The sequence below is a fragment of the Marmota monax genome, unplaced genomic scaffold (genome assembly GCF_021218885.2).
Source record: "Marmota monax isolate L192 unplaced genomic scaffold, Marmota_monax_Labrador192_F-V1.1 WCK01_AAM20220418_F8-fsc00186, whole genome shotgun sequence".
Taxonomy (NCBI): domain Eukaryota; kingdom Metazoa; phylum Chordata; class Mammalia; order Rodentia; family Sciuridae; genus Marmota; species Marmota monax.
In genome coordinates this window covers 2260124-2286624 of record NW_026694725.1, presented here as the reverse complement: position 1 = coordinate 2286624, position 26501 = coordinate 2260124, and the positions used below count along the sequence as shown (strand labels likewise).

Below are 26501 nucleotides of genomic sequence, written 5' to 3'. Positions count from 1 at the left end.
TTGCTTTCCTGTGTAGCTTATACTGATTAAAGTTCCTTTCATGCTTTTCACCATTACCTTATCTGTTCAGTTTTTAGGGTGAGAAGCCAGACCTGGTTTGTTGTATCTCCAGAGTTGGGCCTCTGGGCTAAGAATCTAGTAACAGAACTGGGGACTGAAACCAAGGACTTGCTCATGTTAGGCAAACACTCTGTTAGGTCGGTTTGAGGTGGCTAAGGAACAAAGCACCAGGCAACCCGCACACGGAGCGAAAGAACAACCAACCAATCAAGTGCCAACAGACAAGCAGTGATGGTGCCTCATAACCACCTGTCAATCGGCGGGATCTCCTGACCAATCCTGGAAGGACATGGATCTCAGCAAGATCCCTCGACCAACCCCAGGACCAAACCCTCCCTTCCTGCCCTAAACTCAATAAAATTCCAATCCGGCTGAGCCTGGGTGCGATTCTCCTGGACCCACTCTGTTGTACTGGAGGGTCTCGCCTGGGAGTGAATCTTAATAAAGCCTTGTTCAGCTGCTTTTAATCTGCCTCCTTTTGATTACCAGTGCCTGACCTTACACTATCATTGAGCTACATCCCCAGCCTGACTTGTCTAATTTATATAGACAGAAATCTTGGGAATGTGTGGGATGGATACTGAGGGTTTGGATAATGGTAGAAGGAATATCAAGTTGATTCAGGCCAAATTTATTGACATGGGTTAAGTAGGGACTCTGCATTTAATGTTGTAGCTCAGTGATTTAGGAAGGACCCTGACAATGCAGCTGAAACATGCACCAAAATGTGGCCCAAGTGAGCCAATTAGAAATTTCAGACCTGCCTTTGGTTTAGTGTTACAGGAAAGTTTAGGAAGACTGGAATGTTACAGGCCTTGCCATTTGAGACCTATTCACTCAAACTGGAAAGTTCCAGAAGACCTTTAACCAATACTGTGAGAAATAAATTGGTGAGAGGAGCCCCTGCATTTTTTTCAGTACTGGGGTTTGAACCCAGGGCACTTTACTACTGAGCAATATCTCCAGTCCCTTTTTATTTTTCATTTTGAGACAGGACCTCACTAACTTGACCAGGTTGGCCTTGAACTTGCAATCCTCCTGATTCAGCCTTCAGAGTCACTGGGATTTCAGGCATGTTCCACCACACCTGGCTAGGATACTTGATTCTCACAGACTTATGGCATTAGCTATTATTGATCATGGTATTCCTGTAAATTAAATAGGAAGTTTATTAAATTCTTACTTGAGCTATATGAGCAGAAAAGTTCTAGACAGTGAACAAAAGTCCCACCTGAATTATAAAAACAGGGAGTCATGGCTCATCAATTAATTCCCGGACATAAACCAGTTTTCATACCCAAAATTCCTTAAATGAAGGGAAGGCTATGTCCCCTTGAAGAAGGACCACAGTAAACCACCCCCAATTTATACAGTTAATCTTTATCCTAGTCTTTGCCAATGGTACCCATGATCTTTAACAAGGGCAACTGTACCTGGAGAAAAAAGAAACAATCAGACATTTCAGGGAATACTGGCTCTGACACTAATTTCATAAGACCCAAAAAGTCAATGTGGTCCACAAGTCAGAGTAAGGTCTTATAGAAGTTGTGAGATCAATGGAGTTTAAGTGCAGACAATCTCCCAATGAGCCCCTAAATTCAACTTGTGGTTATTTCCCCAGTTCTGGTATGCATAAGTAGAATAAATATACTGGGCAGCTGACAGAATCCCGACACCAGTTTGTTGATCTGTGGAGTAAGGACTATTATGGCAGGAAAGTCCAAATGGAAACCATTAGAGCTGCCTCTACCTGGGAAAATGGTAAATCAAACGCAATACCATATTCCTGAAGGGGTTGCCGAGATTAGTGCCACCATCAACACTTTCCTATGCAACTACTCTATTTGGCCTGTTCACAAAACAGATGGATTTTGGTGAATGACAGGATTCTGGTAAACTTATCCAGGTGATGACTCCAATTGCAGCTGCTATTCCAGATGTGATTTCATTGCTTGAGAAAATTAACATATACCCTAGTACTTAGTATTCAATTGTTGATCTGGCAAATGTCTTTTTTCTTGATATCTATTAGTTAAGACCACCAGAAAAAGTTTAATTTCAGCTGACAAAGCCACTGATATACCTTTACTGTCCTACCTTAAGAGTATATCAATTCCCCAGCCCTATATCACAGTTTAGTTCTAACGTACCTTGAGTGACCAAGATATCACACTGGCCATTATATTCTGATTGGACTTCATAAGCAAGAAGTGGTGACTATTCTAGACTTATTGGTAAAACATTTGTGTCAAAGAATCTGACAAAAACAAAAATTTAGAAGCTTTTTGCTTCAGTGACATGGAACACAAATATCTTGAAGGGTTTTTTGCCCATGAAAGGATCTATTCACACACCTCTTCCCTTAGTTTCCTTGCCATGTTTCTTTCAAGATTTTTTTTTTCAGTGCTGGAAATTGAACAACCCATGTCCTTGTGATGCTAGGCAAGTGCTCTACCATTGCACCATATCCCAATTCCCCTTCCAAGTATATGTGCTACTTCCAGGTATAGTAGTACATGCCTATAATCCAGCTACTTGGGAGGCTGAGAAAGGAGGATCAAAAGTTCAGGATCAGCCTCAGCAATTTATCAAGGCCCTATGCAACTTAGCAAGACCCTGTCTCAAAATAAAAACTTAAAAGAATTGGGAATGTAGCTCAGTAGTAAAGCACTCATGGATTCAATCCCCAGTACCAGTAAAGAAAGAAAAGAAAATTGCTGGACCTGCCTCTAGACCTTAGTAGAGACTGAACACTTAAACATGGGCCACCAAATTAACATGGATATAAGCTGAAATGGGTGTTACCTGACCCACCAAACCATAAAATTTGACATACGTAGCAGAACTGCATCATCAAATAGAATTGGTATACATGTGACTGGGCCCATGTGGTTCTGAAGGAACAATTAAGTTACATGAGGAAATGAACCAAACACCTATAGTCCCCACTCTGGCTACACTGCCTTCTCTCTCATAGTTTGTATCTGTGGTTTTATGAGAACTTTCCTATGATCAATAAGTTGACAGGGGCTGGGGGTGTGGCTCAAGCAGTAGCGTGCTCGCCTGGCATGCGCCGGGCGCTGGGTTCAATCCTCAGCACCACGTAAAATAAAATAAAGATGTTGTGTCCACCGAAAACTCAAAAATAAATATTAAAAAAAATAAGTTGACAGAAGAAGAGAAGACTCAGACCTGGCTCTGCATGAATGCAGACACCTTCCAAGAGGGGCAACTGCAACACTATAGTTTCTTTCTGTGACATTGCTGAAGGTCAATGGTGAATTAAAATATTCCCAATGGGCATAACTTTAAGTATGTACTTTGTTGTTCATTTTGCTTAGAAGGAAAAACACCAGATAAGCAATTAAATACTGATTCATGGGCTATGGCCAATGGTTTGACTGTATAGTCAGGAACCTGGAAGGGGAATTGGGATATGGTGCAATGGTAGAGCACTTGCCTAGCATCACAAGGACATGGGTTGTTCAATTTCCAGCACTGAAAAAAAAAAAATCTTGAAAGAAACATGACAAGGAAACGTAGGGAAAACGTGTGTGAATAGATCCTTTCATGGGCAAAAAACCCTTCAAGATATTTGTGTTTCATGTCATGTGAATACTCAACAAGGGGTGACTGAAATATAGGAGGATTTAAATAAAAAAGTAGGTAGGATGACTTGTTCTTTGGATACCAGTCATCCTCTTTCCCCAGCCACCCCGGTAAATGCCCAATGCACAAAGTGGCCATGGTGACAGGGGTGAATTTTATGCATGGCCTTAGCAACATGGATTTCCACTCACTAAATCTGCAGTCACTGCTGAGTGCCAGTCTGACAGCATCAGAAACCAATACTGAGTCTTTGGTATGGCACTAGTTCTCAAGTTAATCAGCCACCTACCTGGTGGCAGGTTGATTACATTGGACTGCTTCCATCATGAGAAAGTGCAATGTTTTTCTTATTTGATTAGGTATTTACTCTGGAACAAAGATATGCCTTCCTTGTGTAGGTAGGATGATTCTGCTGAAACTATCATCTATGGACTTAATGTTTTATCCATCATCATATTCCAAACAGCATGGTTCCAATTAGGGAACTCATTTCAAAGCAAACAAAATGTGGCGATGTACTCCTGCTCATGGAATTCACTGGTCTCATCATGTTCCCCTTCATCTTGAAGTAACTAACTTGATAGCATGGTGGATTAGTTTGAAGACACAGATACAGCATCAACTAGACGACCATAATTTACAGTACTGGGGCAATGTTCCCCAAGGGACTCTGTGTATTTTGAATAAGCCTCCAATATATGGTACTATTTCTCCCATAGCCAAGATTTGACAGGTTCAGGAATCAAGAGGAAAAAAATGAAAGTGGCACCACTTGCTATTACACCTTGTGACCCACTAACAAATTTTTTGCTTCCTTTATGGGATATGGTGCAATGGTAGAGCACTTTATGCTTTGCTGGTCTTACTTCCAAAGGGAAGAATGCTTCTGCCAGAAGACAAAATGATTCCAGGTTGCTACCCAGTCACTTAGGATTCCTCATGCCTCTGAATCAATAGGCAAAAAAGGGAGTTACTGTGCTGGCTGCTGATTGATCCTGACTACCAAAAGGAAGTCAAACTGCCACTCCACAATGGAGATAAGGAAGAATATGTCTGTCTGAAACACAGAGCTGCTTAGGTTAATTCTTAGTACTACCATGCCTGTGATTAAGGTCAATGAAAAACTACAACTCAATCCAGGCCGGACTACAACAGTTTAGATACTTCATCAATGAAAGTTTGGCTCACTTTACCAGGTAAAGAACCACGACCAGTGAGTAACATTCTTGCTAAAGGCAAAGAAAATACAGAATGGGCAGTGGAAGAATATAGTTATAAATACCAGCTTTGGAGCCAGGCACATTGTACCAGCCATGCATACCTGTAATCTCAGCTACTCAAGAGGTTGAGGTAGGAGGATTGCAAATTTAAGGCCATCCTCAGGAATTTAGTGAGATTCAGTCTCAAAATAAAAAGGCCTGAGATATAGCTCAGTGGTAAAACACCCCTGGGTATTATTCTACCTCATGTAACACAGGATGTTATAGTTTAGATATAAAATGTCCCCCAAAGACTCATGTGTGAGACAATGCAAGAACATTCAGATGTGAAATGATTAGACTATGAGAGTTGTAACCTAATGAGTGCATTAATCCACTAATAGGAATTAACTTGGTGGTAACTGTAGGTAGATAGGGTATGGCTGGAGAAAGTAGGTCACTGGGGACATGCCTTTGGTCCCTAGTGAGCCAAGGCCCTCTCTCTGCTTCCTGATTGCCATGTCCTGTGCTGCTTTTGTCCTCCACACTCTTCCACCATGATATTAGATTTCACTTTGGTCCCAGAGCCATAAAGTCAGCCATCTATGGACTGAGACTTCTGAAACAGTCTCTTGGTCAGAGAAACAAAAAAGTTGACTAAAATACTCAGGATATATTGACTCTATATCATAGTACTTGACTAGTTTTAATTTTTCATCATAGAAGTTATGAAATATCAAAGAGAAAGAGTAAACATCATTCAAGGATTTTTGTCTCCTGGGGAAAAGGTTAGTGCATTTTCAGCCATACACAGAATGCCATATTAGGTAGAATTATGACCTTGTCATTGTCTATTTGGATAATAAGTATGGTTCAAGGAGATAAATATGGGTGCCAAGTTGACAAGAGGTGAACTTGTTTTTTTTTTCTTTTTGGTACCAGGGATTGAACCCAGGAGCACTCAACCACTGAGCCACATCCCCAGCCCTATTTTGTATTTTATTTAGAGACAGGGTCTCAATGATTTGCTTAGGGCCTCACTAAATTGCTGAGGCTGGCCTTGAAACTGCAATTCTCCTGCCTTAGACTCCCATGCGCTACCACACCCAGCAAGAAGTGAACTTGTTTAGTTTTTCTTTCTACTATGAGTGTACATGATTTTTTTATTTCCTTAACTTGCAGTTCTGAGGATTGAACACAGGGCCTTATGCATGCTAGGTAAGGACCTTTCCACTGAGCTTCATCCCAGCCCCAAGAAGTTAACTTTTAATGATTAAGTTTAGGTGTCAGTTTGACTGGGTTCTGGGGAATATATATATTTAGACAAATATTATTTTGGATATATCTGGGAAGGCATTTCTAGATGAGAATAACATTTAATTTAGGAGACTGGGTAAGGCATATTGTTTTTCTCTTCCTCAACCCAGTGTGAGGTGTTTCATCCAATCTGTTAAAAGCATGAATAAAATAAAAATTTGAGTAAGGGAAAATTTACTCTCTTTACCCTGTTCAAAATGGGAAATCTTGAATACATAATAATGGTACTGGGGATTGAACCCAGGGGCACTTTACCACAGAGCTACATCCCCAGTCCTTTTTATTTATTTATTTATTTGTTTGTTTGTTTTGTTTTGTTTTGAGATAGGGTCTCACTAATATGCTCTGGCTGCCTTTGAACTTGGGATTCTCCTGCCTCAACCTCCCAAATTGCTGGGATAACAGGCATGCACCACCCTGTCTGGCTATTGGTTCTGTTTCTCTGGAGAACCCAGAACAATACAGAAGCGTAAGCATGGTCTTTAAAGAGATAAAACTATTAGAAAAATTAATTACTTTGTTACTTCTTAAAAACAGACCATTTATTTAAATTTTTTTTCTTTAAAAAAGGAAACTTGCAATAAGAGTGTCAGACTGACTTGCCTCCTGTGCTCAATAGCTCACTAAAATAATAATGAAGGGTGAGACATAGAAGGTACAAGTATCTAGGGATAAAGTGAATGAAAAGGATATTCCAGCAGATTAAACACTCCAACACATTTTAGGAAAGTGGAGAGGTAATGGTAGCCTATGGTGACAGAGTAGAGGGGAGGCACCTGAATGAGAAGCCAAGACTCAGGGCTGGACTCTCAGCCTGTTCCCAAAACAAGACAAATACCCAAACTCACCACCACCAGGCAGATGATTGATGCTAGCTTCTCTGGAGAAAACAGATGTGAGAAACCCTGGGCTCAAGGACATGAGGCAGAACAAGGAACGGGAAGACTTGTGGAGCTGAAAATGGGCATATACCTTATACATAATCCCTAAACAATAAACCCTCCAAATACTGACATTTGGAAGTTTCTCAACCAGAAGGAGAACTCCCAGTCTAAATATCTTTAGAGAAACTCACCTGTCAATAAGCCCTACTTACAACACATCTGTTTGCTCAATTTTGAAATGCTCTGATTTCACATGAAAGGACATTCATTATAATAAAAGTAATAAAACAAATGGAGTAAAGGAAAATGCTGGGAACAAAAGAAGAGGAATTTTAAAATAAATACAAAAAGAGCCCCTCCCCAAGCCCCATTAATTTTCTTGGAAAGCTAAAATGCTATGAAGGAAGAAATGAGCATAAAGAAGGGTTCTTGGGAATGAAAACATTAGACAGAAAATGGAGAGTGAATGTAATATTAAGGAATTGTGGTCTTATGTGAGTAGTAGTGTCATTGGAGGAGGGTCAGAGAAGGGGACCTCTACTCAGGATGAGTGGGGTTCTTGACAAATGTTGCAGAAAAGAATTTAAGGACACATTGAATAGAGGTACACACAGGGATTTATCTAGGAAAACAGATTATGCAGTCAAAGGGAAAGAGAGTACGGGCCATGTTGAGAATAAGAAGCAGTGCTTTGGTCTGGGGTTCTAATATTTATAGAAGGACAGTAGCTTGGGAGTTCAACTAGTGGTAGAATCCAGATGGAATTACACAATTTCTCACCAGTTTTCCTTGCTTGCTCATTGCCCTTGCATCATGCTACTTTCTGTGGGTGAGGACATGGGCACAAGGACTTGGACTGGATTGCTCACCAATTTCTTGTTTAGCATTCCAATAGTTCATAAGCAGATTCTGTATTCCAAAGGTTCATGGGTACTTTTTTTGGAGGGTAGGGGTACTGGGGATTGAATTCAGGGGCACCCGACCACTGAGCCACATCCCCAGCCCTATTTTGTATCTTATTTAGAGACAGGGTCTCACTGAGTTGCTTAGCATCTTGCCATTTCTAAGGCTGGCTTTGAACTTGCAATCCTCCTGCCTCAGCCTCCGGAGTAGCTGGGTTTATAGACACCTGGGTTTATAGGCCACCGTGCCCGGAGGGTGCTTCTCTTTTGAGACTCAATATATTTTTTCTCTATATCCCCAAATTCCTATCTCAGTATTTTTATAACTGACACAAATACCAAATTCTAATGGGAATAGAGTAATGGGTAGCTAGGCAGGCATTGTGATACACTCTGATACTCTCAGATATTCAAGAGGCTGAGGCAGGAGGATCACAAGCTCAACACCAGCCTGGTCAACTTAGCAAAACCCGTCTTAAAAATAAACTAGCAAGGACTAGAGACAGCTCAGTGATAGAGTACTTTCCTAGCATGTACAAGGCCTGGGTAATCTTGGGTGTTTAATACTATGAAGATTATATTGCTCAAACTAAGTCTGATGCAAGTTAGGTGGCCTTCTCTATTTTATAGCTATGTCATATAGAACACATGGCCTTTGTAAGGTCACTGTAAGAAGGGAGGAGAGAAATTCGGTAGTTACACTGGCCCTTTATTACTTTGACAAGGAAATAATACACTTCATTTTGGACTTACAGCTATGAGAACTGAGAAATAAATGTCTGTTATAAATTACCCAGTTTCAGCCAAGCATGGTGGCACACGCCTGTAATCCCAGAGACTAGGAAGACTGAGGCAGGAGGATCGCAGGTTTAAAGTCAGCCTTAGCAATTCAGCGAGACCCTAAGCAATTTAGCAAGACCCTGTCTCTACAGACAATATGAAAAAATGCCTGGGATGTGGCTCAGTGGGTAAGAGCCCCTAGGTTCAATCCCAAGTACCAATAAATAAATAAATAGCCCAGTTTCAGATATTTTGTTATAGCAGCGCAAATACACTAAGGAAGAAAAGAAGGGTGAGCCTGTGGTCCAGGCCACATTAGAGGCAAAGGCAGGAGTATCTCTTGGGTCCAGGAATTCAAGACTAGACTGGGAAACATAAGGAGACCCCCCATCTTAAAAAAAAAAAAAAGTGAGAGAAGAGTGATTTCATCAATACATTTTTTTTTAAAGAGACAGTGAGAGACAGAGAGAGAGAGAGAATTTTTTTTTTTAATATTTATTTTTTAGTTTTCAGCGGACACAACATCTTTGTTTGTATGTGGTGCTGAGGATCGAACCCGGGCCGCAAGCATGCCATGCGAGCGCGCTACCGCTTGAGCCACATCCCCAGCCCCATTTTGTTTTTTTCTATACCAGAATTTCCAGTTATTTTATAATTCTCTTTCTCTCTCTTTCTGTACTGGGAATTGAACCCAGGAGTTTTCTACCTCTGAGCAACATCTCTCCAAACCTTTTTATTTTTATTTATTTATTTTTTTTATTTTGAGGCAAGATCTCACTAAATTGCCCAGGTTGGCATCGAACTTGGATCCTCCAGCCTCGACCTCCTGAGTAGCCGGGTTCCACCCCTGTCCAGCACGGGAGACTGAACTAAAGTTCACTTGTGTGAATTTGGAGTGACGCAAAATACCACACAGACACAAAATACCTTTTATATGAGCTTCAGGATGGCTTCCCCATTTCCTGGCCTCAAGCTCCCCAAAGGGGGGAAAGAGAAGGTCACCAGAGGCTGACAAGAGAGAGAACAAGCACTTGGGAAGTAGGCTTTTATTTGGAGGTGGGCACTGTTTCTTAGCACATTCTAGGGTAACATCTACACCTGGAGCCACACCTTGTTATCTGAGCTGGGATAACGTCCAAGTTGCTCCCCACAGCTGGGATTATAGGCAAGTGCCAACACAACCAATCTGGCCAGCAATTTTTTAATGAATTAGAATAGGATCAAAATTATCCAAGAACACATTCATAGTATGGGAGTATCTAGTACATATTTGTGTGAGTAGTATATATATTAGTTGTGTATTATATGAATATGTATGTGTACTAAGTACCAATGTGTTTTTTTAAATATATTTTTAAAATGTTGATGGACTTTTATTTTATTCATTTATTTATATGCAGTGCTGAGAATCGAACCCAGTGTCTCACACATACTAGGTGAGTGCTCTACCACTGAGCCACAACCCCAGCACCCCCTATGTATTTTTTTAAACAAATCTTTTTTTTTTTTTTAGTTATACATGGACACAAATTCTTTATTTTTTTAGTTTATTTTTTATGTGGTGCCAAGGATTGAACCCAGTGCCTCACATGTGCAAGGCAAGCAAGCACTCTGCCACTGAGCCACAACCCTAGCTGCCCCACCATGTGTTTTTTTACAGTAGATCCCAGTTAATGTTTTTTTTTTTTTTTTTAAGTTGGAAGTCATGGTCCAGAGAAACTCCTATTGTTTCTTAAAGGAGAATATCCACTGCACCAATGTTTGAACGAAGAAATAGACATAAATAAATAAATAATCCAAGTATTTCTCAATATGAGCATGGCAAATTAATTGTAGTATAATCATACAATGGACTCTTACATCCCAGTTAGAATGAATGGATTAGGACTATCTGTAACAACAACATTAATACATCTCATTAAAGATGTCAAGCACAAAAACAAATTGCAAATGATACATTCACTGCATTAACATAAAGTTTGAAAGCATGCAAAATTATACTGCATATTGTTTCTGGATATGCACAGTATTTAAAGTATAAAATAGTATAAAATAGGAAAGACATTGATAAATAATAAAGTTATGGTCAGGAAGTGTATTATTTAGCTCAGTGATATAGTACTGTACCAAGCTACCTATGTGCAAGGACCTGGGTTCAATCCCTAGCACCAAAAAACCCTTGACAATAAATACCAGAGTTAGCCAAGTGGCAAGTGACTAAGGCCTTCAGACTCAGATTTTTTTTTTAATTTTATATATATATATATATATATATATATATATATATATAAATGTATGTAGTGTGTGTGTGTATACACACACACACACACAACATACATATATATGATTTCCAGATAATTCTTTTTTTTTTTTAAGGTTTAGAAGTCATAGTTCTTAGAGGAAACACTCCCCTGCTTAAAGGAAAATATCCATGAGCCAGATGTCCTAGCACACACTGGCTACTCAGGAAGCTGAAGTAGAAGGATTGCAAGCTTGAGGTGAGACCCTCAAGAACCCAGTGAGATCCTGCCTCAAAATAAAAATAAAAGGACTAAGGATGTAGCTCAGTGGTAAAACACCCCTGGGTCCAATCCCTAGTACGAAAAAAAGAAAAAAAATAATATTACTGCAGCAATATTCATAAGGAGGACATAAGAGGGTGTGTGTGTGTGTGTGTGTGTGTGTGTGTGTATCCATTCCATTGGTTCTGAGAAAGGAAGTGCCATTGTAAAAAGATAAGACAGGTTCTTCAACGGTGTATGTGATGTTTGTTTTTTAATCTAGGTAGGTTATAATATGATCTACAGTATTGTTTACTTTTCTGTGTAAGTGAAATGTTGCATATTTTTTAAAAGTTGGGGGCTGGCAGTGGAGCGCAGTAGTAGAGTGCTTGTGTGAGGCCCTGGGTTCAATGGTTCAATCTCCAGTACTATAAATTTAAACACACACACACAGAGAGCCCCCAAAAAAGGAGTAGGGGAGAATTTGACAGTACTAGGTTTCAATTCTATCTCTGCCGTCTGCTGGAAAGGAACTTAACAAGTTCCTTAATTTCTCCAAGCCTCTGTGTCTGCAAAAAGATACCATAATAATAAATATCCTGTTGTGTTTTATGAAGTACGAAATGCTACAGAAGTATAAACCGTCAGGGGCTGGAGTTGTAGCTCGGCAGTTGAGCGCTTGCCTCATATGTGTGAGGCACTGAGTTCGATTCCTAGCACCACATATAAATAAGCAAATAAAATAAAGGTCCATGAAGGAGAAGGAGAAGGAGAAACCGTCATCGCAGAAGAATGCTTTACAAAGTCCTTGTTAACAAGAAACTCTTAGTGTTCCATTGTTACAGACTCTCATAGAACCTTGACACTTTCCTCCAGAGTGCTTGCCTTCACGTATAGTCACACATTCACTAATGCCACTATTTGTGCACTCCATGGCTTTGTAGTCGTTATTATATTTCCAAATCCGGCCCAGTCCTGGGCACACACTAAAGCACTCAATACATGGTGGAGAGGAGATAGGGTTACACGTAGGAAATGAGAATAGGAAGCAGCGTGGGAAGAGAGGACTTATATTTTGTTTCATGTTTCTATTCTGTTTGATCTTTTATCACGAACATGCATTGCTTGAAAAGTGAGAAAACTAGTTGAATTGTTAATTAAAGTAGTAAGTGTTAAACAGGCATATCTTAATTTCATCGCCTTTCGGAAAAGGGAGAAGGTCATGTTTTACTATAGGAAACTATGTGGGGTGGGGATGTAGCTCAGTGGTAGAGTGTTTGCTTAGCATGGGGGATACTCTGGGTCCGATTCCTAGAACTTCCAAAAAGGAAACTGAATGGGAGAGAGGTCCGTGGGATACATTTTTTTAAATATTTAAAAAAAAAAAAAAAGGCAGGAGTGATCCTGGGCCTGATCCTGAGCCCAGTGGCTCTCCCCAGACCTCTGGGACGACAGGGCGAAATGCCTAACAGTTCCGGAATTGAAGAAGGGCCCGGGAGGTACCGTTAGGAGGCGCTCGCGAAGCTGCATCAGGAATTCCCGCCTCTCCGTTACATGCCCCAGTAACCCCAGCGCGCCGGCGACCGAGAGTAACCTCGCGGTCTGGTGACGCCCCCCCCCCCCGCCCCAACTCTCGCCTGCTTCTATCTCAGCCAATGGGAAGGCAGCGAACGAGCCGGCCGGACACTGGCCCGCGCCGACTCCTCCCCCGAGCACTTAGGACTGAGTTGAACAGTCACCATGCCGCGCGTTTTAGACTTTTCCAATAGCAGCCCAGAGTTCCGACTCCAGGTCCCGCCCGTCCCGGGTCTGCCCGGTTTTCACTCTCGGTAGGAGTCACCTTTGCCTTACAAGCGTTCAGACCCGCCTTCTTCCTACCTTGTTCGCTAGGCCCCGCCCTCTGCTCGTTTCAACCAATAATCGGGTGGGCCTGGTGACTCTGGGCGGGCCCGCAGCCAATGCGCACGCCGTGGGCGGGCCCCCGGCCGGAATTGGGGGTGAAGCTACAGCATTTTTGCACACATTCGGGGCGCGCGGAACTGGGGGGTCCCTGGTGGGCTCCCGCAGTTAAGATGGCGTCCGCAGTGGAGGGGGACGTGGGAAAGGTGGTGGAGCCGATTTGGGGTCTATGGTCAGGTTTTGAGGAGCTGAGCCTTAACAAGTTGGCGACGTCCCTGGGCGCGTCGGAACAGGCGCTGCGGCTCATCATTTCCATCTTCCTGGGTAAGGACCCTCCTGCCTCCCTCCGCCCCCTCGCGGAGTCCCCGGGGAATTGTGAAGGAATGGGGACAGGACCTCCCTCTTTTCCTGAAGCCACCCAGGAGGGCTCTGTTTGGTGCGGGTGTGAATCCTAAAACACACCAACCATTTACTGAGGGGAAGACAGAAGTCAGGTCTCGAATCTGGGGGCACTGTGCCCTTTGAACCTATTCACCTTTCTTTTCGACCCCTGCTCTGCCCTCTGGCCCCTTATTCTGTGCCCCCACCTCCTCAAGCCATGCTCTGCTATACCCCCACGAACTGTTTTTATTATGTTGCTCTCTTGAGTTTCACTCTCAGGCCATGTGTATTGCTAATCTCTTATTAGTAGCCCCCACACATGCGTGCTTCTGTCGGTAGGCATATGCTCCCTAACTCGGGTATTTTAGTCCTTCAGGCCTCCTCAGCCCCATATACCATACTTCCATATTCTGAATCTATTTTGTGCATTGCCAGCTTATATTACACTTTCATCTTTTTTGTGTCCCATTTCTAATATTTTCTTATACCATATTGCCCCTCCCCTTTGCTACCCACCTGTCATTTATCCTGGAATATCATTTTAATGTTGAGCTTGGGAAAAAGGACTAACAACCTCCTTAAAAACTATCCATGCTGTTCCAAATGTTTATTACCCGTATGGTTCAAAGGATGTGATGTGTCTGAATTTATGTCACAACAAGCTGTATTATAACTGGTTTATAGGCGCATATATATAGAGAGAGAGGGGGGCGCAGCATAGTACAATGAAATAGTATGTGGACTTTGAAGGCAAAAGAATTGGACCCAGTCTTGCTGCTTGATCACAAATGATGGGACCCCAGACAAGCCACTTAACCTCTCTGGGCCTGATTATCTATGAAATGAGAACAACAGCACCTACATAGGATTACTGTAAAGTCCTGTAGGAATTTAAACGTCAAGATCATAGATGACTGATAGATAATTTGAGTAGTGGAAGTTCTTTTGAAGGTTATATAAAACTTTAGCTAGGAGATTATAGAACTTCAGCTGAGGGAGTGGTAGGAAGAATGAAGTGAAAGCTAAAAGGATGATAAATAAACAGGAATGGGGCAAGAACAGAATATTACAGATCTGAACCCTAAGAAGTTTGAGACAAGGTTGGACAGATGTGGAAGGGCTTAACTGCCAGAATGAAATTTGGAATTTTTCCAGTAGTCAGTAGAGATGTTGACATTTAATATCACCAAAGGGTGTTAACCCAATCTAGATAATGGAAGAGGCATCAATTCATATTTAAACAACCTTAGCTAATATCATTGTTATTTGCCTATTAACCTATAGAACCAAGATGATTTTCCTTTCTTCCAAATAAAGGTCACTTTTTCCCTCCCTTGTAGAATTGTAAGGTTTCAGAAGTAGAAGAGATCTCAGGTTGTAAAATTTGCTCAGTGTCACCCAGGCATAACCCAATTTTATCAGCACCCGGATCTAAAGGCTTCTTTGTACCACATTAGCTTTGAACTTTCTACTCTTTGAACCTTGCTTCTGACCCAGTTATTTGTTGGAATTGGAATTGGCAATTAAGAGTGTTTACATCCATTGCTTAGGAAGCTCACTGTTGATTTCTCAACTATAAATTATTAAATTATGGAAACATAACACAAGTAGTGACAAATTGTAAGGGGCAACCTGTTAAATGGAGCAGGGCTGGAATTAGGACTTGGAATTTGTTGTTTGTGTGCTGAATAATCAAATACTGTCTGTGCACTCTTGGGCATTACTTTATGTACTGCTATGTCTTGGGCATACAGCTGATTAGGAAATAGCTCCATGTGCTACCCCTCTTTTTCATCATTCCTTGGTGTAATACTCCCAAGCCCCCTTGCCCGTATTACCATTTCCCTTTTTATCTAAAATATAATATTGCTTTCAGTACTAGTAATTAATTGTATTTCTCATTTTAGATCAACTTGGGCTTAATGTTGCCTCATGTTAGTTATAGTTTTGTTTTCAGCTCTGGGTATTGAACCTGGGGCCTTGCATAAACTGAGCAACTAGTTAACACTGAGCTATACTCCAGCCCAGTTAAAGCTCTTTTAGGTAGATATGTATGATTGTATTTGCAGACATAGGTTAAGTACATATAAATATAAATTGATAGACATGTGCATGGAAGAAGGAGTGTATTTGGTTTTAAATATATATCTCTTACAAAGATTTTACCGCTCTGTGTATGTAATCTAGAAATATTAGTGTTTTAGCAGTGAGTTCCTGGTTCCTGAACCCAGCTCTCTCAGGGAACTGGAATCCTGGAGGAATTTTTTTTTTTTAATTTGGAACTGAGGATTGATCCCAAGGGCACTTTACCAGTAAGCCACATCCCTAGCCCTTTTTTTTAATTCTTATTTTTTAAAAATTTTGAGCTTCTGAATCACTGGGATTACAGGTGGATGCCACTGTGCTGGGCTGAAAGAAATCTTGGTAGAGGTAGCAAGAAGGCCTGTTGTCCAAAATGATTTCTTATTTGCTTACTCCTGATTAGAGATCAGTTTGAGTTAAAAGCACCTCTGAAGGGGAGAGTTAGTTGTATTAGTCACATTTTAAATTGTATACGCTGAAGCAGGCAGATTGCAAGTTCAAGGCCAACCCTAGCAATTTAATAAGGCATTTAGCAACTTAGAGAGACCCTGTCTTAAAATTAAAAAGGGATGGAGATGTATCTCAATGATGAAGAGCCCCTGGGTTCAATTCCCAGTACCACACATATAAAAAAAATTAAAGTGTAAATCACTTTTAATCATCACTGTTAACATCTTACTTGAGTTTTGTGTGCTGATCTTGAAGTGGAGCAGACTGGCTTTCAAATTTTTCTGACTAGGACTTATGGTAATAAATGCATTTTACAAAAAAAAAAAAAATAAAGAAAATATATTTTACAAAGTGACCCGGAACACATGCGTATATATATCTATATTTGTATTTCAAACAAGTTTTAGGAAATGATATTTGCCCTTACTCTTTTCTTCTTATTATTATTTATGATCCACTAAATTGATTTCATGATCCATTAATGAATTACAGAAAGCAGTTTGAAAAATTCTGAATTAGAGGCTGTCATTTGAGTGGTGGAAGTGGAGAGCAGGGCTGGGTATTGAACCTGGGGTCTTCCCACATGCTAAGTACACACCACTGAGCTGTACCCCCCTTCTCCCTTGTAGTTTTTATTATTTAATACTTTTAAGAAAAAAGTAAGTTTTTGCAAACTGCTGTGTTGGAGCATTTTGAATACCCAGAGGATTCTATTAAAAGGGTGTGTGTTGGTACATTTGTTTTATGTTTCATTTCAAGGAATTTGGTAGACTGGTGCTGAAGGTGAATTTTGCTTGAGCCCTGGTGCTGGCAGATGTTGCTGGGAAACCTCCCCTTCAGCAACTTGGGTCTTGTCACTCCTTAACATGACACTCCTTAACATAAATCGTTTCAGATAAATTCAAACAAATATACCTACTGTGGACAAAGCAGTATTCTTAACCCTGCAAGGGCAAGGGCAGTGGGAGCAGAGAAAGTAATAGTACCTATACTCAAAAGGCATTATAGTCTGTTGGGGGTAGGGAATGTGTATGAGATAAATACACTAATAACCCTAATGAAAGGCAAAAACTGAAGTGCTATAAGAGGGGAAGAAGGCATCCTGAGGTTTAAAGATGGGACATTTTGTAAATAATGAACTTTAGAAGTTGAGTAAAGTTTTTGGAGACAAATGGTAAGACCTAAGGGAGAACATGAGCAGAGTTGCTGGGGTAGACTGTGTGGGATAATTCAGGGAACAGTAAGTAGTTCAGTTCAACTGAAAAGGAATTAAGAAGTATTAGAAAATAAGGCTGAACTGAGTGTACACATCTGTAATCCCAGTAGCTCTGGAGGCTGAGGCAGGAGGATCACAAGTTCAAAGCCAGGCTCAGCAACTTAGTGAGGCCCTAAGCAACTTAGGGAGACCTCTTCTCAAAATAAAAAATAAAAATGGCTAGGGATGTGGCTCAATGGTTACAGAGCTCCTGAGTTCAATTTCTGGTATAAAAAAAAAAGAAAAGAAGGCCATAACTGTAGGTTATGAAGCTGTGAAAACCAAAAGTATTGAGTTCTTAATTAAGTAAGTGATAGGAACTATTGGAGTTTTTTGTTTGTTTGTTTGTTTTTTCATGGTGCTGGAGCTCAAACCCAAGGCTTCACACATACTAGGCAACACATACTGAGCTACACCTTCACCCACATTGGAGAGTTCTGAATGGGAAGTAGTATGATTGAAAGTGTATTTGAGAAGATAATACAGCATAGGGTGGTTTGATTTTTTTTGTTTGTTTTATGGTACTGGGAATTGAACCAGGGGTATTTTATCACTGAGCTATGTTCCACCCTTCCCCCCCCCCCAATATTGAGACAGGGTCTCTGTAAGTTGCTGAGGGCCTCACTCTTGCAATTTTCCTGCTCAGCCTCCCAACTTGCTGTAATTATAGAAATTTACCACTGCATCCAGCAACAGTATAGGGTGATCTAAAGTGGTCATAGACAAGAGCTAGGGAAACTAATGAGAAAAAACAATGATTTAGACAGGATGTTCTAATGACTTGGAGGAGGGGATTGGGAGGGGGGTTGCACTGAGAGAAGAAGGAATCTCAATTGTTTCAAAGGTAGATTCTGTACACACTTTTATCTACACAGCTGTTCATGCCAGAAACCAAAGAATCAACTTTGTCATACTCCTGTCACTCACTCCTCACATTCCAGTCACCAAATCTTATCAAAATGACCTCCAAATTGTGTCTCAAATTCATCTACTTTTCTCCATTACCACAGCCACCAGCCATCTCTCATTAGAAACACCCAAGCAGCCTCCTGACTGGTCTCTAATTCTCTTCTTGCCCCCTCCAGTCCACTCTCCAAAAGCAGCCAGAGTGAGCCGATGCTGTGCCTCTTCTGCTCAGAACCCTTCAGGGGCTTCCATACGTGGCTGGTAAGCCCCTGCCTGTTGCTCCAGCCTCGCGTCAAGCAAGTTCACAACCTTTAACCACATGGCCACCTTTCAGTTCTTCAGCAAAGGCATTAAGCAGCAGCAGCTGGGTGTGGTGGCGCTCTCCTGTAATCCCAGCAATTTGGGAGGCTGAGGCAGAAGAATCACAAGTTCAAGGCCAGCCTAAGCAATTGAGTGAGACCCTGTATCAAAAAAAAAAAAAAAAAAAAGAGGACTAGGGATGTAGCTCAGTAATAGAGTGCTCCTGGGTTCATTCCCCAGTACCATTAAAAAGAAGACAGAATCTAATTCATATTGATTATGTTAATGTTACTGCTCTTTATTGATAGTGGTAACCGCTGGCATTTATTAAGGATTTTACTGTAAACCAGACATTATCCTAAATGCTCCACAGGCAACTCCCTGGTGAAACCTGCCAATTATCCATAAGATAATTACAGTACTAGTATGATCTCCCTTGTACAAATAGGAAATGAGGGCCTACAAAGGTTAAATAACTTGCCTAAGATCACACTCAGTTCTGCTGGACTCTCCTGTATCTGCTTTTGGTCATAGTTTAATTGGGAAGAGCGAGTGGGGGTGGAAAAGAAATGCCCTTGATAATTTTTTTCTTCACTCTCCATGGTTAAACCAAGATGTGCTCAACACGAGATACCTCTCAGTGTCCAAAGCTAGAGCTGGCCAAATGCAGCAGATGGCCACAGTGCTAAGTATGAGTGTTCCCTAGTCTTGGCCATGTCTGTAGCTTAGCTGTCAGGCTGATCAAAAATTGCAGTTGGGGATAAGAATGCACTCATCAGAGATTCAGAATTAGCATCAGTAATGTTAGGGACCTTTAAAATCAAAGGAGATCATGTGGTTTAGTTCCCTTTGGACCAAAGTCACAACTGACTCTTCAGGAAAAATTCATTATTCAGTGCAAAAAACTTTTCTTCAGGTAGCTTTAAAATCAAAATATAAAGAAACCAGACTGGGGTTGTGGCTCAGTGAAAGAGCACTTGCCTCTCACATGTGAGGCACTGGGTTCGATCCTCCGCACCACATAAAAATAAACAAACAAAATTAAGATATTAAAAAAAAAATATATATATATATATATATACATACATACACACACATATATACATATATACATACAACAACTAGCTGGAAATTAAATAGAATTAACTAAATAAATGGGACTTATGATCATAATATAAAGCAGGATCCAAAAATTTTACTATAAAATAGGGGAAGTGTCCTAAATGACTTTCAAGGGCCCTTCCACTTCTAAAAGTCTATTGCTTCTTCATTTTTAGATTTTATACTAATTCATAGCCATAAATTTCATCATTGCCTAAAACTTATTTGAGAATTTCCTTTAAATATACTTTTCATGACTTTTTCTATACTTCAAGATCTTACATTGTACAAAACTTCATGTTTTGAATTCTAGTATAAGTTTATTGTCAAACAGAAGCATCTCTTTGCAAAGACATGTAATTAGGGCCCTTGAGATTATTTGCCCAAGCTAATTTACAAGAAAATTACATACCCACTGGCATTGAAGCATGTCTGGGCAACCATGGGAACTCACTTGTGTTCAGTCCAGCAGCCTTACAGAAATGGTATTTGGTTTTCAGAGGGAAAAATGGCATTTCTGCAGGGCCTTAAAAAGGATGGAAAGATTCCAGTCAGGTAGAGTTGAAAGGGGGTGCTTGCCAACTACAAAGAAAATTGAGTATATGTGTGGAGATCAGGAAAAGTGAGAAAAATCTGAGGAACAATAAATAATACACTTTGGCCAGAACAATAGAATAGCCTTAAAAAAGAGTAGGAGAAAAAAATCAGACCTTTCAGGTAGAGGAGGGTTGGGTGGCAGAATAAGGTATTAATTTGTGATTGTTTTTAAAGACCTGTAGGCCTAGCTTCAAGTTCTGGATCAAATATGTACTAGCCTTTCAAGCCATCATTTTTTCATGTCCCAAAGACCAATTTTACTAAAGTATTGAAACTAAGAGTTAAGAACCTTTATGTAATAAAAAAAATTAGAATTATATTTAATTTACAAAAGCAAGCAGTATTTTCAAACAATGCAAAATTCATATGAATTTTTAAAATAATACAGTCATCAAAAAAAATTAATTTTATATTTCTAAAGGACTTCTTAGGCATGCCCTTTGTGTGATGGGCTCATTCTCCTCTCCTCTGGAAACTATTGAGAACCATTGCTTATTGGGATGCCATGAACACTAAATGTATGTAAACTATGTAAACACCTGACTAAGCCTGACCCAAGACAGTTTTAAATAGTTGTTTTTTCCCTTTCCTCTCAGTAAACATTAATCTTCTCCCTTTCCAAGGACATTCAAAGTGTGATCTTTGAACTAAGAGCATCTGCATCTCTTGGGAACTTGTTAAAAGTGCATGTTTCTGGGTCTGCCCCAGACCTGGAGAATGAGAAACTGACCAGAGATGCAGGAATCCGCCTTTTAACAAGACTTCCAGATTCTATTAATTACCCCTAGAATTTGAGGATGATTCGGGTAGGTTTTCCTTCATGAATTTTGTAATACTTGAGATTATAATAGGATCTTAAACTTTTTGAAATGTTGTTGTGTGCTATGATCTAAGGAATAATCAAAACTTTCTTAGATTATTCTTTATGGTTTGGTGTTCCCCCATTAGCTGGTATCTATTGTTATTCTTCAGAAGTTGATAATGTTATCAAGTAATATTGTTAAGATCATGATTGTCATTGTCTTTTAACTATCATAACATGCACCAGCTGCTTCATGCTTTTAATGAGGTCAGATACAGAATTTTCTCATAAGGTGGTTGGACTAATGGCTCCATTTTTCCTTCTGTCTTGTGTCAACCACCTTGAACAATAAAACACTCCTAATTGATCTCCTTACATTTTTCTTAATACACTTAATAACTGTGACTTATAGCTGTAACAAAAATCAGGTGTCCCAGTTGCAGGTGTCAGGGAAGGCTGTTATAATGTCAAAGTAAAGAATCCTCTCCAAGCCAGGTACCTGTAATCCCAGCTATTCAAGAGGCTGAAGCAAGACAATCACAAGTTCAAGGCCAGCTTAGTGGTAGAGTGCCCCTAAAGAAAAAAAACAAAACAAAACTTCCCAAGCATATTTTTTAAGGGGTGTGTGTGTGTGTGTAAAAGAGAGACAGAGAGGGAAAGAGAGAGACAGATTGGTTTTCCCAACAGTTGCCTAAATCAAGTACCAGGAACCCACTAGGAGTTCTCCTGGTAAAACAATAATGGCTTCTTAGACGCTCCACAGCTATCTATAATTTGTATAGTTCAAAAGGTGTCCTTATTTCTTGCCTGTTTTCAAAACAGGAAGGGGGCAGGGAGAATAAAACATTAAATGGAGAAGAAAGGATGAGTAATTTCTGGATAAGAATTTCTATTTGACTTGAGATACTCACACTGTTTTTTGTTTTTTTTTAATCAAAGTAGCTCCTATTCAGTCAGTAGTTGTGTTGTGTTTGGTTTTAATTTTTTTTTTGTAGTTGTAGTTGAATAGAATGCCTTTATTTTATTTGTATATTTTCATGTGGTACTAAGGATCAAACCCAGTGCAAGTGCTCTGCCACTGAGCTACAGCCCCAGCCCTCAGTCAATAGTTTTGAAGATCAGTGGAATGCAAGAAGCTCTAGACACCTTGAATAAAGGATTTTGTATAAAAACCACATACGTGTGTGGCTGTTGTTAGTAACAGATATATATGCCATTTCTTTCTAACTATAAGGACAGTTTATCAGAGAGTGGGTAGAAGATTAAGTCAGAAATGATCAGACCTGGGTTTTGATTTTTTTAAAAATATTTTTAAAATTGTCGATGGACCTTTATGTATAAATGGGGCTGAGAATCGAATCCAGTGCCTCACTAAGTTGCTGAGGCTGGCTTTGAACTTGTGAAGCCTAGGCAGTCTATCACTGAGCCACAACCCTAGCCCCAGATTTTGATTTTAGTTCACATAAAGTCTTCAAGTAGACCATTTAAATGTCTCACTCCAACTACAGGCTAAGTTTAAATTAAGAATAAAAAGCTCTTGTCAATTAAAGATGTTTTTTAGTACCAAGTATTCAGGTTGCTATGGCATTTTCGTAAGAAAACCATACGTGGTCATATCTGCTACATAATTTACATATGGTAAGATAGTAATGTTGCAGGCAATAAAGAACTCACTGTGAAAACTAAAGGATTTATGTGCAGATAATGTGTGCAAATCTTGGGATATTAAATTCCAGAAGGCTAAAGTTTTTATTTCAGTATATTTGTATTCTGTAATGAGAAATGGTATCCATGTAGGTGTGGCAAGTGGCTTATAGTTCTAGAGTTTCCAATTTCTGCTATGATAGCAATTCTAAACTCAGATGGACTTGGACACTACTCTGGATTACTGTCCATAGAACTACTGTTTACAGGCCAGCAAGCAGAAGCCAACTGGAATAGTGCCTTAGTACTCTCTTAGGTCCCTATGGCATATACCTCAGACAGATTTCTTCAAGTGTTGTTCTCTGTGTTGTTGTTTTTTGTTGTTGTTTTGTTTTGTTTTTTTATTGCTGTCACTTTGTTTTGCTTTGTTTTGGTGCTGGGAATTGAGCCCAGGGCTCCTAGCAAGCCAGAAGTAGAAAAGATTGATTAGAGTTGAAGTACAGACATACTGGGACCTTGCCTGAAAATGATGAACCTTAAATAACTAGAAATCTTCATTCTTTAACTAAAGGATAATCTAACTCTACTTTTTAATTCTTCCTGATCATTGGCTCTCTGAAATAATAGGAAATAAGCTGGGGATGTAGCTCAGTGGTAGAGTACTTGCCTAGCATGCATGAGGCCCTGGGTTCAATCCCCAGCACCACAAAAAAAAAAAAAAAAAAAAAAAAAGAAGAATAGGGAATAAGTAGGGCATGTCTGTAATCTCTGCAATTTGGGAGGCTGAGGCAGGAGGATCACAAGTTCAAAGCCAGCCTCTGTACTTTGGTGAGATAGTCTCAAAATAAGGACTGGGGATGTAGCTCAGTGGTAAAGCACTGTGAAAAGTAAAGGATTTATGTGCAGATAATGTGTGCAAATCCAATTCCCAGTACCCCCCCCCAAAAAAAAAGGAAGTTAAAGGCAAACATACAAACTCCTAGATAGCAATGAATATTCCCTCCCACCTAGTGCTGAGATCAAGCCTAGACAAGCATTCTACCACTGAGCCAAGCTACACCCCGAAACCCACATACATTTATTTTTTAAATGTGTATAGCCAATTTTGCAAGTATGCCCAGTGTCAGGCTCACCAACACAGCAGAAGTGCTATAAGCCACTAAGAGCCTAATAAACTGTCAAGAAGATCAGGTTAATTGTTGTTATTTTGTTTTTCTTTGCTTTGGTTTGGGAATTGAGCCCAGGGCTACTACTGAACCACACCATCAGATTTTGCCATCTTGTTATACATTAAATTTTATGTATGTTTTATAAGATTCTAAAATATATATAATTTTTTATGTTTTCAAAAATTCATCTCAAATCAAGTAATGCTAAGATGCTGATGTTGAAAGAAGTAGATCATTTCTGACTGGTATGGTTCGTGATAAATTGGATGTGATCAAAATTTAAGACTTGTGCATTCCGAGCAACATGGGAGACAAAAGGATCAAAAGTTCAAGGCCAGTCTGAGCAACTTAATGAGATACTAAGCAACTAATGAACCTGCCTCAAAATACAAAATAAAAAGGCCTGGAAGTGTAGCTCAATGGAAATACCCTGGGTATCACCAAAACAAAAAACAAAAACCGGAATGGGCAAAGGATATGAATAGATAGTTCTGTAAGAAAATACACAAATGGCTGATAAGCACATAGAAGAATGTTCAACAACATTACTTATTAAAGGAGTTCAAATCAAAACCACACTGACATACCACTTCACACCCACAAGGATGGCTATAATAAAAAATACAACAGAAAAAAAACAAGTGTTGGCAAGGATGTGGAGAAATTAGAACTCTCAAGCATCGCTAATGGGAATATAAAACGGTTCCGCCTCTGTGGAAAGCAGTATGGCAGTTTCTCAGAAAGTTAAAGTTACCATATGACCTAGCAATTCCACTCCTAGGGATATACTCAAAAGAACTGAAAACAGTGGCTCAGACAAAACCTTGTACTTAAGTGTTCATAGCTTTTTTTTTTCCTTTTCCCCTTTGTTATAGAACCCAGTGTTTTACCCCTGAGCTATATCCCCTACCCTTTCCTTTTTTTTTTTTTTTTTTTTTTGGTGGGAGGGGGTCCTGGGGATTGAATTTAGGGGCACTCAACCACTGAAGCCACATCCCCAGCCTTATTTTGTATTTTATTTAGAGACAGGGTCTCAATGAGTTGCTTAGTGCCTCACTTTTGCTGAGGCTGGCTTTGAACTCACAATCCTTCTGCCTCAGCCTCCAGGTTGTTGGGATTACAGGCATGTGCCACCGTACCACTGGCCCTACCTTTTCCTTTAAACTTTGAGACAGATTGGTCTGTCTGGTCTGTTGCCCAGGCTGGTCTCAAACTTGGGAGCCTCCTGCCTTAGCCTCCTGCACTCAATGTTCACAGTATTATTATAATGGCTAAAAACTCAATGTTCATAGTGTTATTATAATGGCTAAAAAGTAGAAATAGGCCTGCAGTTGTAGTTCAGTGGTAGAGTGATTGCCTAGCATGTGTGAGGCACTGGGTTGGATCCTCAGCACCAATAAAAATAAATAAAGTGTAGGCATCATGTAAAAAAAAAAAATAGTAGAAATAACCCAACTGTCCACCAACTGATGAATATTTCATACATACAATGGAATATTATTAAGTTATAAAAATGAATGAAGTACTAATACATGCTACAACACACAGAAACCTTGAAAATATTATGCTAAGTAAAAAAAAAAAAAAAAACACAAATTACTTGGTTTCATTTACATGAAATACCCAAAATAAGTAAGTCCATCAAAAACCAAAAAATAGATTGGCAGTTGCCTGGAAATAAGAGGAGGGGTGAGTTGGGAGAGTCAGCTCTAAAGTATGGGGTTTCTTGTTGGGATCATAGAAATGTTTTGGCATTAGGTCTTGGAGATAGTTGCAAAACATTGTGAATATACTGTAGTCCACTAATTGAACACTTCTTCAGAAAAGGAAGAGGAACTATGTGTGATCATAGAGGGGAAAAAAAAAAAAACCTTCCATTCACATAGGGATAAAATGAACAGTATGATCAGAAAGACAGATTGTGAAGGGCCTCAAGTGCCAAGTTAAAAAGTAGATTATCATCTTGTGAATGGTAGGAAACCATGGAGTATTTTGAGCAGGGGGTGGTATGTTTAAAGCAGAGTTAGAAGAAGTTTGATTTGTGAAATGGAAAGGAAAAATACTGGGCAGCCAGAAGGAGAGGTAGAAAATTCTATAAGGTCATGGATTCAAGGCTCAGATTTTCATGAATGACCCCGGTTATGCATGTACATGTATAAAATATGTAGTCACCTGGGGAAGGCTGAGGCACTAAAGAGGTAGTACACCAGAGTAGTTTAAAAACAAACTGGAGCCAGAGGTCTGGATTGAAATCCCAGGTCTGCTACTAACTGGCTCAGTAGCTTTAGGTAAGTAAGTAAACCTCTCTGTGCTGTAAAATGAGGGTATCCCATTTTAGGGTTGTTGTGAGAGTTAATGTTTGCAAAGTGCTTACAATGTCTTGCTCAAAGAAATATTCCAATAAATGTTAGTTACTAGTCTGAGACTCTAGTACAGGCATGAATATTAGTGGGCAGCTATGTGCTGCTTTGTTCTCTGCTCCTGATAACATGAAGTAATAATCATAAAGTGTTAAAGAAAAACAACAATCTTTACTCTGTGTAAAATGACCCTATAGAGAGAACCCACCTACTAATAATGAAGTAGAAATGACAGAATGATCATTCTCAGCCAGAAAAGGTTTTGTATACATTAGCAAGTATAATGTTGAATTTGGTGATTGT

At 39.9% G+C, this 26501-nt stretch overlaps 1 protein-coding gene, 1 long non-coding RNA gene and 1 other non-coding gene across 4 annotated transcripts in view; 2 read left to right on the top strand and 1 right to left on the bottom strand.

Moving 5' to 3' along the window:
* LOC131423391 (uncharacterized) overlaps positions 1-7214 on the bottom strand; it is a 44891-nt gene extending 37677 nt beyond the window's left edge. Inside the window, exon 1 of the long non-coding RNA XR_009224880.1 lies at positions 7034-7214. This is a non-coding gene — a long non-coding RNA (uncharacterized LOC131423391). The remainder of the gene's footprint in view (positions 1-7033) is intronic.
* A 6019-nt stretch (positions 7215-13233) lies between these two features.
* Lpcat3 (lysophosphatidylcholine acyltransferase 3) overlaps positions 13234-26501 on the top strand; it is a 51943-nt gene continuing 38675 nt past the window's right edge. Inside the window, exon 1 of one of the 2 annotated variants that reach the window (XM_046424108.2) lies at positions 13234-13475. In XM_046424108.2, coding sequence (XP_046280064.1) covers positions 13325-13475 — 151 coding nt within the window. In that variant the 5' untranslated portion in view covers positions 13234-13324. The remainder of the gene's footprint in view (positions 13476-26501) is intronic. The other variant, XM_046424107.1, reaches the window with a different exon arrangement.
* Trnaa-agc (transfer RNA alanine (anticodon AGC)) lies at positions 23306-23378 on the top strand. Its single transcript has one exon. It is a non-coding gene; the product is annotated as a tRNA-Ala (tRNA).